Source organism: Vitis riparia, chromosome 12 (assembly GCF_004353265.1).
Source record: "Vitis riparia cultivar Riparia Gloire de Montpellier isolate 1030 chromosome 12, EGFV_Vit.rip_1.0, whole genome shotgun sequence".
Taxonomy (NCBI): domain Eukaryota; kingdom Viridiplantae; phylum Streptophyta; class Magnoliopsida; order Vitales; family Vitaceae; genus Vitis; species Vitis riparia.
The window spans coordinates 18,762,033-18,778,001 of record NC_048442.1 but is presented as its reverse complement, the minus strand read 5'-3'; the positions used below and the strand labels follow the sequence as shown (position 1 = coordinate 18,778,001).

At 32.2% G+C, this 15,969-nt stretch overlaps 1 protein-coding gene across 1 annotated transcript; it reads right to left on the bottom strand.

Moving 5' to 3' along the window:
- Positions 1-9,014: 9,014 nt before the first annotated feature.
- Positions 9,015-10,131, bottom strand: LOC117927138 (CASP-like protein 1C2). The gene is made up of 3 exons (XM_034846553.1): positions 9,820-10,131; positions 9,619-9,721; positions 9,015-9,390 (listed from the first exon to the last, which is right to left on the bottom strand). The coding sequence occupies exons 1-3, from the start codon at positions 9,978-9,980 to the stop codon at positions 9,166-9,168; spliced, it is 489 nt and encodes a 162-aa protein (XP_034702444.1). The 5' UTR covers positions 9,981-10,131; the 3' UTR covers positions 9,015-9,165.
- Positions 10,132-15,969: the final 5,838 nt, after the last annotated feature.

The following is a 15,969-nucleotide window of genomic DNA, read 5'->3' as shown; positions in this document are numbered from 1 at the left end:
TAACAATGTAGTGTTTACATTAGTGATATCCCATTTCAAATAGGGAAGAACAGTTTGAATTACCATTAGTTTCAATAACACACTTTTATAAAATCGAGTTAATACGATGTTGTGTTTATGTCAAATAGAGGATAAAAAGTCTTTGAAGTCATTAAAGTATATAAGTATGAACTCCTTTAAATAATAATAATAATAATACGATGTTGTGTTTATGTCGAATATGAGAGAAAAAATTGTTGGAGTCATTAAAACTATATAAGTATGAATTCCTTTAAATGCGTTGAATTATCATTAGTTTTAATAGCACATTTTTATATAATCGAGTTAATAATAATAATAATAATAATGGAAGGAAAAAAAAGAATGGAGGTTAATTGAATTATTTTAAATTTAAAAAATACCGGAAATTATTGATGTTTAAAAGAAAAATATGATATTAATTATTTTGTTAGGGTTAAATTGTTAAGCTGAAATTTTGATATCAATGCTCTGATTTTATGTCTTAAAACGTGATTTTGAATTTAACATTTGACAAAACTTGAGGATGACGAAGTTGATGACTTGGCAGCCAACTGCACACCTACGACAACTGAACTTAGGAAAATGTTCCTTAATGTAAAATAAAAAATTAAAAAAGAAAAAAGAAAAATGGTTTTTAGTTTTAAAAAACAAAAAATATGTATGTTTTCTAAGAATATGTTTTTGTTGTTTTCAATTAATTTTACATTTTTTTAGGATTATTAAAAAAATTAATTATATAATAATGATGAAAAATAAAATATTATAAATAAAAATTATTTTTTAAAAATAGTTTAAAACCATAGAAAATAGGTTAAAAAACATTTCAAATTCACTGACAAACATTTATTTTACAAAAAATTAATAAAAAAAATTTCAATTTAATTTTTAAAAACCATTTTTCAACTCTATTTATTGTATTTTTCATTCACTTTTATTAGCTAATAGAGGGTGGTGTTTGTTTGTTTTTTTTTTTTTTTAAACTTAATTCTAAATAAAATTTAAGATTAAGAAGATGTTTGTTTTTATAAATTTTTTGTTGAAAGCAAATTGCTTTCAAATTTCAAGTTGTTTGTTTTTCTATTTTGTTTTATAACTTATTATAAATTTTTTATTAAATAGAAAAAAGTAAAATATTTAGTTTTTTCTAAATAAAAATGTAGGATATCATTTTTTTTTTTTTTTTAGTTTTTGATGCATAATAGAAATAAAATATTACAAAAACAAATAATCAAATACTTAACACTATTAAACACTTTTTACTTTTAAGTTCCATTTAAAATCAAATAAAAAAACAAACAAATATCACCTAAATATTTTTTAATAAAAATGTTAAGTATTAAATTATTTATTTTTATTAAATATTAACTAATAAAAAAAACAAACATATTCATTTTAGTTATAATAATTTACTTTAATATTCCAAAAAAAGTTAAATATCTTTTTTTTTTAATTCAGTCAAAATATTTAAGAAATAAATAATAAATTAATAAAAAAAATTAAAGATTTAAAAATTGAAAATAAATTATTTTTAAAAAGTTAAAAGAATAAATACCACTTACATCATTTCATATTTCATATTTAGTTGGGTAAATTAAAGGTGAAGTTATGGCTATGGGGCAATATCCTTTTGTTAAACTTTATTAAATATAAATAAATTTATTTATAAAATAAAATAAATTTTATACAATAAATAAATATTTTTATAATTTCTATATTAAATTCAATTTTAAAATAAAAAATTCTTTTAGTTAAAGCATAAAGCACGTGCTTGGAAACGTTTTTGAAAATAATTCTAAATAATAATTAAAATATATTATTAAAAAAATACTTTTGTGGACCCCGCATTTCGGCTCAATGCGTTTCCCACTCGATGGCGAAACTTCGATTTTTATTTTGAAAAATTGTTGATTTTTATTGATTATTTGAAAATGACTTGGAGTCGCCACTTATTTTTGTTTTATTTTCAAAGGGTAAACAAAATAAGAAAGAAAAACCCTAAGTGTGACTCCTTATTTTGGAAAAGGTGATCTACGAAAAACCGGATTGGGTTCGGGGGTCAGGTTACTTATCGGGAAGGTACGGTAAAGACCGTAGCACCCCTCTAAGTCCCTAAAGTCGGGTCTCTACTAATGAAGTGAAGCAATCATGGCAATCTATGAGAAAATCAATGAATACTCAAATCAAATCATGCACATATGAGTATAAGAGCATGCATAGAGAATAATCAAAATGAGAATGAGTGCGTACCTGAATCTCCAGTGACAAATGCGCTATCACGAAGCAGGATTAGTGAACAAGGAATATATATAATTTATGCGCATGTCAAGGAACAGAAATAAGTCAGTCATGCATGGCAAACAAGTCAATCAAATAATCACTCAATCATGAAATCTCATATGTAGGGCCCCCACCAAAGCCCGTTTATTTTTGCATGAATTAATTCCCTAAATTCCATCACTTGGAATTACGGAATTTGATTCTTGCTTATTTAAAAATCTTTTTTTTAAAAAAGAGAAAATGTGAAAGTTGCTCGCCATGAAGAAAAATGGCGCCAAAATTTTATTGGAAAATAAATTTTTGGAACCTAGGAAAACTAAGGATGAAAAGTGGAAGAATTGAAATTTGAAAATTTATTTGAAAAAATGAGATTTAAAACAAAACATTTTTAAAGTTGAAGAATGGAAATTATTTGGGAGAATTAACTTTGGAAGATCATAGGCAAGATGGAGCTTAGGAAGTTATTTTGAAAACAAAGATAAAGTAATGACAGGAGAACATAAAGCCCAAAGACGGCCATGTAGGCCATGCAGAGTGGGATTCTGAATTTGGTGCACTTTGAACACCAGTTGCATACCTTCTCTAAAATCCCAACGGAGCCGGAGTGGTGAATACTGCGAGATCATCAGTATACTGAAACTGATGAGGGGTGAGGACTGATCAGAGGTACCCCGGGATGGTCATATGAATGAGGAGCCTTATGAACCAACTATCAAAATCCAATAACTCTTCATTAGAGCCTGAAACTATGGAAGGCCCAACTTATCCTGTTACTCTGAAATCACTTCTTGCATGCACGAGTAGTATCCTTAGTGACAGCAAATGAGTCACAGGTTCTCAAACATCAAGCAAGTTGAGTAGAATCCCACACCCAAACTGTATAATCGTGCCCACATCAGTGCCAGTGGCTGAAGCTTCTATGAATTCCTCATGATGAAGGTTACGTGGTGTAAAAATATAGGCATGATGGGTTTGAAAGATATGGGCATCATTAGTGGACCGAGTAGCAAGAGAGATGAATGGGTGACCATTGGAATATGGTAATGAAATTATGAGAGATGACTGGTGGGTGACGGGTGAGTTGGATAGGTGAGTGATAGGTAGGGTGGAGTGTGAGGATGCAGGGAAAGAAAATGTTGCAGTGGTGGGATAAGATGGGTATGATTGGATGCTTGAACAATAACCAGATCAGGCAATGGTGCTGTGGGACCCTGCTTGCTTCGCTTGACCTTGATATTAAGGATGCAATATCTGAGGAAAACGCACTTCAAAGTTGAAACAATATAATCCTCAACGAGTTGACCAAAGAAAATTAGGTACCCATCCTCAAACTTTTCTGACTTGGCACGCTGAATCATAGAGCTTCGCACACACAATAACCCCACGTCCTTTCATTCCGTTTCATCTCCAACCAGGCATGCAGCCGAAGTTTACCAGGCAACGTTTCTTTCTCACAGTGATGAAACGACCTTCGAACATAGAACGATTAAGGTATTTAATACAGCGGTCTGCATCCTCAACAGTCTCCATAGTGACAAAACCAAATCCACAGGATTCTCTGGTGCGATCATTTCTTGGGGCAGGCTGTTGCCACTAAAGGCGAATATAGACTTCACCCTAGTTGAAGTATCGAGGCCTTCGCCGGATGCGCCTTGATGAACAGATCAACAGCACACTTTTCCTTATGCATCGGAGAACCTACAGCGTGGGTTCACTCAGCTTGAAAGCACGAAGGGCATCATTGTTATCTGCCATGGCTACCAGCATATGCATTACATGCCCTGTACAGCATTAAAGAATAAATAAAATCTTCATATTTCAGCTAATGGCCTTGAGCCGCAACGGCATTTTCCAATATGCTCTCATGTGGAAAAACGCAACCTATCCACTCTAAACTGCCATTACAGTTGCGTCCTTAGTCTATGCTCACGCTATACCAACACGAGCACGAAACATTAGAAAGAAATGCACGCGCCACAGCCAACATTCACTACAACTTGGCAAACAATTGAATTCTGGTTGATGACTTCAGCAATAGCATCGAGGACGAGTTTCCCTTGTGATCTAGAGACCTAGGCGATATCCTTGCCCAAGCATCCGCTCGTATACACTGCAAATCATGACCATGAAATCCAAGAAAGCAATGACACCTTCCACCAACACAGTCTCCATTGAAGTCACGTGAATTGGGACAAGTGCCCAACTACAGGAAACGGGTATGAATATTCCGGGATGATGAGCTTGGTGGGATTGGGACTCCTTGGATCCCTTTACTCTGAAGAGGTTGCTAAGAGCCTTGTAGATCAGCATCTGGCTCAAGAACCCATGTGTCTGACTCTATGGATTTGGATGTTGAAGTTGGAGATGAAGATGTTGGAAACTGTACTCCAGAGGGCTACAAGACAAGCACAGGCAAAAGCTGATGAAATTGCAAAGCTGATGAATGAAAATGTGCAGCTAAAAATTGCAAATGAGGATTAGAGGCGAAAATCCAATGAAGCAGAAACTGAGTCTCTGTGAGAGAAATACTGTCAAAGAGTGACAGCTTTTGAAAGGAAGGCATATGCCTGTGCTAAGGCAAACACTAAAATAGAACAGAGCAGCAGGCTGCGTTTAGAGGGGATCCATTCATCATGTATATTTTGTCTCACCCCTCCATGCTCTCATCTGGGTGAAGACATTGCCACAAGGGTTGGTTTATGCGTAAAAGCAATGCCGCAGAGGTTGTTTGTGTCCATGCTTTGAATTATTTTCGTCCAAGTGTCGCCCCTTCAGCATCATCCTGGTCTTCCACGCTTCCAGAAGTGTCACAGTTGACTTGGGCATCTTGCTTACACCACTTGCTAGCTGATCAATACCCACACCCATTGCATCATAACCTCCCCACCCCATTAACCTTCATACCTCATTAAACTCACTATTGATTCTTCCATTCCTCTATACTCATTTTTGTGCCCACTTCACTCTCTATATTATCGTTATACCCATACCATGTTCGTCTCAGTTAGCCAATGACCATCTTACATACCCACAAAACTCAACACAAGCCACTCCCCATACCAATCACTATCAACTTCATCATCACCGCAGTCAAACCCATCACATTTTCCCGTCACCTTCTTAATATCTAATGATTCATTCCCACTGCCTATTTCACCTACAAATACCCTGTCACTTATAATCACTGATCTCCAATCTCTCATATCTTTTAAGCCTTGGTTATCATGACGCAATCATCCCTCTATACCCAGCTCGCAGCCTGTTTTCTCTATCACCTTTCTCTCTCCTCATGTCACTAATCCATCATCTGCATCCTTTTCCATCTTGCAAACCCATTTTCCTTCCCTTCATTATATTACCATGTTCATCCTCTTCCATCTTTGATCCCGTGCATGCATGGTCTCCCCACTGTCACATGACTATACTCGGCTACATCAGCGTCCATTATCTCCCATGCATGTTCATTTCTCGAAAACCCATTAAACCCTTTAAACCCATATTTGTTTGGCCATGTATGGCCATACGAGATGTTTCCACCAAGCTCATCATCCCGGAATATTCATACCCGTTTCCTGTAGTTGGGCACTTGTCCCAATTCACGTGACTTCAATGGAGACTGTGTTGGTGGAAGGTGTCATTGCTTTCTTGGATTTCATGGTCATGATTTGCAGTGTATACGAGCGGATGCTTGGGCAAGGATATCGCCTAGGTCTCTAGATCACAAGGGAAACTCGTCCTCGATGCTATTGCTGAAGTCATCAACCAGAATTCAATTGTTTGCCAAGTTGTAGTGAATGTTGGCTGTGGCGCGTGCATTTCTTTCTAATGTTTCGTGCTCGTGTTGGTATAGCGTGAGCATAGACTAAGGACGCAACTGTAATGGCAGTTTAGAGTGGATAGGTTGCGTTTTTCCACATGAGAGCATATTGGAAAATGCCGTTGCGGCTCAAGGCCATTAGCTGAAATATGAAGATTTTATTTATTCTTTAATGCTGTACAGGGCATGTAATGCATATGCTGGTAGCCATGGCAGATAACAATGATGCCCTTCGTGCTTTCAAGCTGAGTGAACCCACGCTGTAGGTTCTCCGATGCATAAGGAAAAGTGTGCTGTTGATCTGTTCATCAAGGCGCATCCGGCGAAGGCCTCGATACTTCAACTAGGGTGAAGTCTATATTCGCCTTTAGTGGCAACAGCCTGCCCCAAGAAATGATCGCACCAGAGAATCCTGTGGATTTGGTTTTGTCACTATGGAGACTGTTGAGGATGCAGACCGCTGTATTAAATACCTTAATCGTTCTATGTTCGAAGGTCGTTTCATCACTGTGAGAAAGAAACGTTGCCTGGTAAACTTCGGCTGCATGCCTGGTTGGAGATGAAACGGAATGAAAGGACGTGGGGTTATTGTGTGTGCGAAGCTCTATGATTCAGCGTGCCAAGTCAGAAAAGTTTGAGGATGGGTACCTAATTTTCTTTGGTCAACTCGTTGAGGATTATATTGTTTCAACTTTGAAGTGCGTTTTCCTCAGATATTGCATCCTTAATATCAAGGTCAAGCGAAGCAAGCAGGGTCCCACAGCACCATTGCCTGATCTGGTTATTGTTCAAGCATCCAATCATACCCATCTTATCCCACCACTGCAACATTTTCTTTCCCTGCATCCTCACACTCCACCCTACCTATCACTCACCTATCCAACTCACCCGTCACCCACCAGTCATCTCTCATAATTTCATTACCATATTCCAATGGTCACCCATTCATCTCTCTTGCTACTCGGTCCACTAATGATGCCCATATCTTTCAAACCCATCATGCCTATATTTTTACACCACGTAACCTTCATCATGAGGAATTCATAGAAGCTTCAGCCACTGGCACTGATGTGGGCACGATTATACAGTTTGGGTGTGGGATTCTACTCAACTTGCTTGATGTTTGAGAACCTGTGACTCATTTGCTGTCACTAAGGATACTACTCGTGCATGCAAGAAGTGATTTCAGAGTAACAGGATAAGTTGGGCCTTCCATAGTTTCAGGCTCTAATGAAGAGTTATTGGATTTTGATAGTTGGTTCATAAGGCTCCTCATTCATATGACCATCCCGGGGTACCTCTGATCAGTCCTCACCCCTCATCAGTTTCAGTATACTGATGATCTCGCAGTATTCACCACTCCGGCTCCGTTGGGATTTTAGAGAAGGTATGCAACTGGTGTTCAAAGTGCACCAAATTCAGAATCCCACTCTGCATGGCCTACATGGCCGTCTTTGGGCTTTATGTTCTCCTGTCATTACTTTATCTTTGTTTTCAAAATAACTTCCTAAGCTCCATCTTGCCTATGATCTTCCAAAGTTAATTCTCCCAAATAATTTCCATTCTTCAACTTTAAAAATGTTTTGTTTTAAATCTCATTTTTTCAAATAAATTTTCAAATTTCAATTCTTCCACTTTTCATCCTTAGTTTTCCTAGGTTCCAAAAATTTATTTTCCAATAAAATTTTGGCGCCATTTTTCTTCATGGCGAGCAACTTTCACATTTTCTCTTTTTTAAAAAAAAGATTTTTAAATAAGCAAGAATCAAATTCCGTAATTCCAAGTGATGGAATTTAGGGAATTAATTCATGCAAAAATAAACGGGCTTTGGTGGGGGCCCTACATATGAGATTTCATGATTGAGTGATTATTTGATTGACTTGTTTGCCATGCATGACTGACTTATTTCTGTTCCTTGACATGCGCATAAATTATATATATTCCTTGTTCACTAATCCTGCTTCGTGATAGCGCATTTGTCACTGGAGATTCAGGTACGCACTCATTCTCATTTTGATTATTCTCTATGCATGCTCTTATACTCATATGTGCATGATTTGATTTGAGTATTCATTGATTTTCTCATAGATTGCCATGATTGCTTCACTTCATTAGTAGAGACCCGACTTTAGGGACTTAGAGGGGTGCTACGGTCTTTACCGTACCTTCCCGATAAGTAACCTGACCCCCGAACCCAATCCGGTTTTTCGTAGATCACCTTTTCCAAAATAAGGAGTCACACTTAGGGTTTTTCTTTCTTATTTTGTTTACCCTTTGAAAATAAAACAAAAATAAGTGGCGACTCCAAGTCATTTTCAAATAATCAATAAAAATCAACAATTTTTCAAAATAAAAATCGAAGTTTCGCCATCGAGTGGGAAACGCATTGAGCCGAAATGCGGGGTCCACAACTTTATTTTAGAAAATTTCTCAAATAATTATTTTCTATAAAAAATTATTCAACATATTTTCAAATTTGAAAAATATTTTTTCATTTTTAAGAAGAGAAATTTAAATTTTCTAGCTATGGCAACATTTTGATTTCCAAACCCATAGGCCACAAGGAACTCCTCTATAGTATTCCATATCTCAATTTGGGCATAAGAACGGTGATGTTATGTTTGGTTTCAAAAAATTTAAAGAAAACTATAAGAAAAAGAAAATGTAAAAAAAAATTGAAGAAAAATTTAAAATAAATATAAAGTCAATAAATTATTTTGATGCATTACTTCAAAAAAAAAATTATTTAATTAAAAAATATAGAAAATTTTCAATAATTTTAATTATATCTAATTTAAAAATAATAATTTTTCTTATATTTCTCCCTCACCGTTACTTTTCGAGAACCAAACATAGTCTAATGCTACTCGACTCAGGTGGGAATGCTCACCAAGCACCATACACCAAAATAATTGAAAATCCTTCTCCATAATAATAACTGAGCTGAAAATTTTTAAGGACTGTTCCAACTTAACTGGATCAGAAAAGAAGAACCGAGATACAGAGTCCCTAGAATTGGGGAAACTAATTAAGCAAACTAAGCATTTTGCCTAAGAAGAGGATTTACAACATTTTGTATAGATGGAGTACTGTAGAAGCACCATATAAAGTACGACCCCAATGAAGCCAGCCGCTAGAGCTCCAGATACATGGTGGCAGTAGTTGGGTACTTGGTCACAGATGGGCAGCCATCCTGCATATGAATTCCCTTTCTTTCCCACATAAGCAATTGACAATGCCGCTGATATGCTTGAAGTGAGAAACATGGTGATCACCTAATCCAGACAATAATGAGTCCCCATTAGTTAAAATCATCGAAAATATCCGATTCTCTGAATTGGGTTGTCGTGTCCGTCTCATTTTAGATAGATATTGTCTATTTTGAGTCTAATTAACCCGATCTTAAAACATGTATGTATTATTGAAAGAAATGTACTACATGTCTTAATAGTAGAAACATTTTCTTTTGTATGTATAATGTAAGAAGATGCTTATGGAATTACCACATCGGAGGCGATCACTAATGGCCATAGCGAACCGTGGGAAGGAAGAAACAGGAGGAGAAAGCTGTAGGCGCTTCCTATGGCATTGGCAATCACGAAATACCTATACCATTATACAGACTTTTAGCCCATAACACAAACCAAAAGATGACCATGACCATATCAAGAATGGGAAGGATGGGAAGAGAAAATTGAACTCACTTGAAGGCAGGGGTATGGCTGTACTTTGCTTCAACCGATACGGAGAAGTAGGTAGTCCTCTCATGACTAGTAGCCATGACAATGGCAGCCGAAAGGGTGGCTCCAAAAGCCAGAAGCCTTAGAACAAGGGAGCAGATCCTGTCCGTATTCTTTGCCATCATGACAAGAGTTGGTGATTACCAGCCAGGTAGAAGAAAGAAGCCTAGAATTAGAAGTTTGGAGTGGATGAGAAGGAAATGGGGCATAAGGGGAAGGTTTGGAGATGAAGAGCTCTGATGGGTGATGGAGATTTAAGGGGGAAAAGCTGATGGAGGGTGGAGGTTTTTTTGGGAAGACAGATGAGGGGTGGTGCACTTGTATTGTTGCCAAAATGCGTTGTGTTAGTTGAGATTCTCAACCATTGCCACCTGCCCAGTTGAAGTTTTGGGTCTGGGCGTATTGTTAATTGTTTATTAGTCTTTTTCTCCGTTTGGGTAAATGGGAAAAGATGAGTAGGGTTGGTCTAACGTCCACATTCTTTGAAAGGGGGGGACTTGTACAGTGCAGTGGCTGTTTGGAAAGATGGAAAAAGGGGAGATTGAAATACCGGGTTGGTCAGAAAAATTTGAACTTTGGTAGCTAAAACTAGGTTGAGTTTTTTGAAATTATGAAAACGCCAAGTCACACTGTTAAACTAACCACCGGTTTCTTAGAAATTTATGTTGGACTGAGAGTCAACACTACATGGCATGCATTTCATTCTTATGGCCAAATAGTCTCATTTGTAACACTCCAAAAATAATTAAGGGAAAATATTAAGGTATGAAATTGGTATTAATTGAACTTCCCGACTTCCATCATTGAGTGTATATGATAAAATTTAGATCATTGAATAAAAGTATAAATAAATAGACAAAAAATGTTAAGGTACTAAAATATGGTATCTATGGAACAAGATGTTTGAACCATTAAAATGTATGGTAAGAGGTCGTGAAATAATGATACAAATAAGTAAGATTAAGATATAAGGGTATGAACAAATACGATTACGGTACAAATAATGGAGACAAAAAATTATATACGTAGTATCGTTTGATTGATGGTGTTTGATAGGTATTGAAAAAGTGTCATTTGATTTTACAATCATACCCTATATAAATAAATAAAATTTGAATCAAATTAATAAATTTCATTGTTTTAATATTTGGGTGAATAATTCAAATATAATATTTTAAAAATAGCAAGTAATTGAGAAAAATAATGTTAAACATTGTCACCCAATTAAAAGTACAAAACAAAAAGTGATGGGGAGTGGGGAGAAAATTTTAGATGTATTTGATCTCCCATTTAGAATCTTACAATTGACTTAACTAAAAAGTGAAGGCTATCCATTTGAGTAGATGAGTCTAGTACAATGATTGATTTCAAAAGCATACTTTTTATTTTTTTCATTTTTAAAATAAAAAAATAGTAAATTTTGTGTAAATACAATAATTTTTTTTGAGACTTGTGTAAAAAATATAATGACTTTAAAAGGTATTTAAAAATTTTTGAGATATTAAAAAAATTTTAATACCTTAAATTTGAAAATTTTTAAAGACATGAGATAAATTTGTATTTTTAGTATAAAAATTATTATATTTTATATGGAAGTTATTACTATTTTCTTAATTTAAAAAATATATTTAAATGACTATGTATTATTTAGATATAAACCTACAAAAAGCATTTTGATAATATTTTCATTAAATATATTATATAATAAAAAAATCTATTTTTGCTAATATATTATATATAAAATTTGTTTTGTTGTATGATTTTAAAACAGTTTTCTATTTTTAGAAATAGAAAATTGTTTTTAAAATTTTGTAATACGGTTATTGTTTTATGAAAACAATTTTTAAAAACAAAGTAAAAAAAAATTAAAGAACAAGTAAGAGTTATTTTCATCGATATTTTAAAACAAAAGAAAAATATGAACTTATTTGGATCATGTTTTTAAAAATCATTTTTTATTGTTTAACTTAAAATAAATTTAGAAAAACATCACCAAATGAACCTTTAATTAATTGATAATAAGAATTAGTGGTCCAAAATAATTTCATCTTATGGAAACTAATACAACATATTGAATTCAACTGTTGTATATATTTTTTAATCTTTAATATTAATTTTATAATTTTGAATATCTCTTTAAATTTTTAATACTGATTTTAGTATTTTACAATCCTATTGTATTGTTCTTGTTAAAAATTAAAACAACAAAATAGTAAATGCACATTACTGGACCCACTAATTTTTAAAAACTTCATATGTTTCTCTTACCTATGAAAAATGCGCGAGAAAAATAAAATAAAAAATATAAAAAAATAATTTAAATAAATTATTTTTATATCTTACTTTAAATTTATTTATTATATTTTACCTTATATATATATATATATATATATATATATATATATATATATATACTTTTTTTTTCTCATGTTTTTATAATAAAATTAATATATGAGAAAACCATTTTAATTAATTTTTTTCTAAAATCTTTTATTTAGCTTATTTGACATTCAATTTATTAATATTTTAATAATGGAAAGAATATTTTATATTTAAATATAAAATTATTATGTTTGTGTGTTTTAATTTTCCTATATATAGACAAGGGGACAAAATTTCATTGTAATGTAATGCATGGTATTTTTTTATTATTATTTGACTAATAATTATAAATGTTATATAATGTTTAAAGTTTGTCTGATAATGGTTTTAAAAAATGTTTTTAAAGTGTATTTGAGAGTAATTTTAGAAAACGTTTCTAACAATTTTAATATTTAAACGATAAAAAATTCAAGTGTTATAAATATTATAGGGGATTAAGTAGAATTAGTTCTTCCAGATCTCTTAGGTCCATGATAGTTCTGCATCTGTATTAAATAATTCTACATATGATTTAGAAATATCTTCATATAAGATAATCAACTTTACTGCATCATTAGCTGCATCATCACCTGATGCATCATCATCTGCATCATTCTATAGTCATCACATAAAATTTAATATTTCAAAATTAGATGAAGAAATTAGTCAAATAGAAAATCAACTAAAAAATATGTCAAACTTTGTTCCGGAAATTCCTCTTTTTAAAGAAAAGTCTGAGTCAATTATTTTATCTCCTGATGAACATTCTTTGAACATAAATATCATTAGAAAAAGAAATATTAAAATAAATCATTTTGTTCCTGAAGTAGAATTGATCAAAGCAAATTATTTTTCTCCTGAAAATACTGCAAAAAGAAATTATTTTTGTCACGCCCCAAGACCCACCCCAAGGGCGTGACGGTCATTTCACACTTTAAACCCGAAGGCTTACAGTGTAACCTGACCCAAACAATTATCTTGTAATTGGAAGTTACCAACTACCAAATACCTGTTCAGAGTAGCGGAACAAAATCTAAAATCCTCAAAATTCAATTTCAAAACTAAAACATCCACTATCCAAAATCCATTGTCCAAATATTTGCAAACTTAAACAATTCAAGTACTAGAATAAATTTTAAAATCTCCAAAACTCAACTTTGATCTAACATAAAATTTGAAGGGTCAATATCCAAATAACTTCCAAATACCAAATGATCCAAATGAACATAACTAATAGTTAAACAAAATCCAACATAAAATCCTAAGTCAAATCCTAATGATGACCATTCCTCAACCTAGCCATCACTTCTCACCCGAACTAAGAGTACCTGAAAAATTTTCAACAATTGGGAATGAGCTCACAGCCCAATAAGGAATATTAATGCAATTCATGGATCAAATATTTTCATTTCAAATAGGAGATATCATTTTTTTTTCTCATCAAATATCAGAGTTTCAAAAATATTAATATATTCAAAATTCAACCAACCATTTTCATATCAAATTCAAATACTTTCACATAAGATTCAATCAAATCCATTCAATTTTCATTACTCTGGTTATCAAATATCAAATGCCCAATTAGGTGGGACTTTTCAAATGGGTGGCTAGCCTCAAATTGTTCATGGTGGAAGGAACCAAACACTACTAGTACTAGTAACCTCTAACCAAACCCCTAGAGGTTGGGGTCCAAATCAATTACATTCCCACCATGAAATGTAAAGGTCAACTATTATATCCCATTGACAGGGCCGAATAGTCAACTATTATATCCCGTTGACAGGGCCGAATAGTCAACTATTATATCCCGTTGACAAGGGCCAAATAAACCAGAGTGATGTTTTTGTTCAAGTATTCAAATTTATACAACATAATATCTCCATATTTTGTGTCATAAATAAAACAAAATATTCCAACATAATATTTAGTGCAAAACAGGTTGATCCATGCATGGTAACAAAATATCATTTTCTTTTCCACAATTCAAAATAACATATAAGATGATTTAATTTTATAAATATTTGCATTAACTTCCCTTACCTCAAAATATGCAAAGACCTTGAAGGAAAAATAACCCTGAAAAGTCTACTCCTCACCTAACACAATAAAAAGACAACTATTACTATTTACCTCAAAATATAAATCTGATAATCCTAAAATTTCTAAATATTAAGATTAATATTTCTGATTAACAAAGTAATAATTTAATTACTCTATTCCTTATTTAATTAAAATTAATAAATTCTCAATTTGTTTCTAATAACACATTACTAATTTAATTAAATTACAATTTTATTTCATTATAAAATTCTATATATATAATATATATATTTTGCTAAATCTCTTATTCTATTTATTACAAAAAAAAAAACCATTATTACTATTATCTTATTTATTAATCTAAAACTAAATATTATTATTATTATTATTGTTTTAATTAACCAATTCAAAAGCCACTCATGTCTCGGGTACACCAAACAAAATAAAAGCAAGTTTTTTTTTTCCATTGCCATCATCATGATTTATATATATATATATATATATATATATAAAAGGCTTCCTTCCGGCACACGCCTTTTTTTTTTTTTTTTTCTTTCTTGCTTCCAGTAGCACAGCACGCGTACACCCTTTTTTTTTTTCCTTCCTTCTTTCCTTCCAGTGCTGTGCACACGCGTTTTTTTTTTTTTTTAATAAAATTAACCCTAACCTAAAATCGAAACTTTCCAAGGAATTTTTTTTTTCATCTAATAAAATTTAAGATCTCCCAAATTCCAACAATAAAATCAAAATCTTAAATTTTTATTATTTTGATATTAAAACGAATTAAAAAAATAAAATAAACTAACCCTAATCTAGATTTGGGTTTTCCAAAAGATATCTAATGTATTTGAAATTAACCAATGAATCTAAAATATTAAATTAGGGATTAGAATCTTACCTATAGAGATCTGTTCTTCAACCTTGAAATCTGACTCCAACCTTACGTTCTCTGGAATTCTGCGAACAGGAACTCTATTCAGAAAATAACGGAAAGAATAAAATTTCTAATTTATACCTAGGGTATTTATTCATAAAATTACACTTTTACCCCTCTTCCTTTTTATTAAATTAATTAATTAACTAATTTAATTATTATTAGTAATTTCTTAAATTACCCTTAAAAGAAAATGCTTGGGCGTTACAATTTTCAACAACTTCCTCCTCAAGTTATAAATGCTTTAAGAAAACAATATGAAAAATATATGCAACAAGTTAGGATAATTATTCCTTTTTTCCTTTGGTTTTTCAAATATAGGAAACCCCTTAAAAGAATTGCAATATTAACTTCAAGAAAAGCAATAGAAAATTCTCCACATAATAAAAAATTAGAGCAACAAAACTCAAATCCAGAAGAGTCAAGTAAAGAATCAAAAGAAGAGTCAAGTAAAACAAAATTTAATCAAAAAACAAAATTTAATCAAATTTTGTTTTCTTCTGCCCGGAGAGGTGGAGGAATCAAAGATAGAAGAAAAAAAAAAAATTAATGAAATACAAAAAATAGAAAATAAAGAAAAAACAAAAACAATAAATGTAATATTTTCAAAAGTAGATAAGCAAATATTTTTTGATGTTGTAGATAAAATTCAAGATGAAGAAACACAAAGAAACTATTTAAAAAATTTTAAAAATTTAAAAAATTTAATCCAGATTCAAATAAAATTCAAATTAAACCTACACAATATTCAATAGATGAAATTTATAATAGATTCAAAA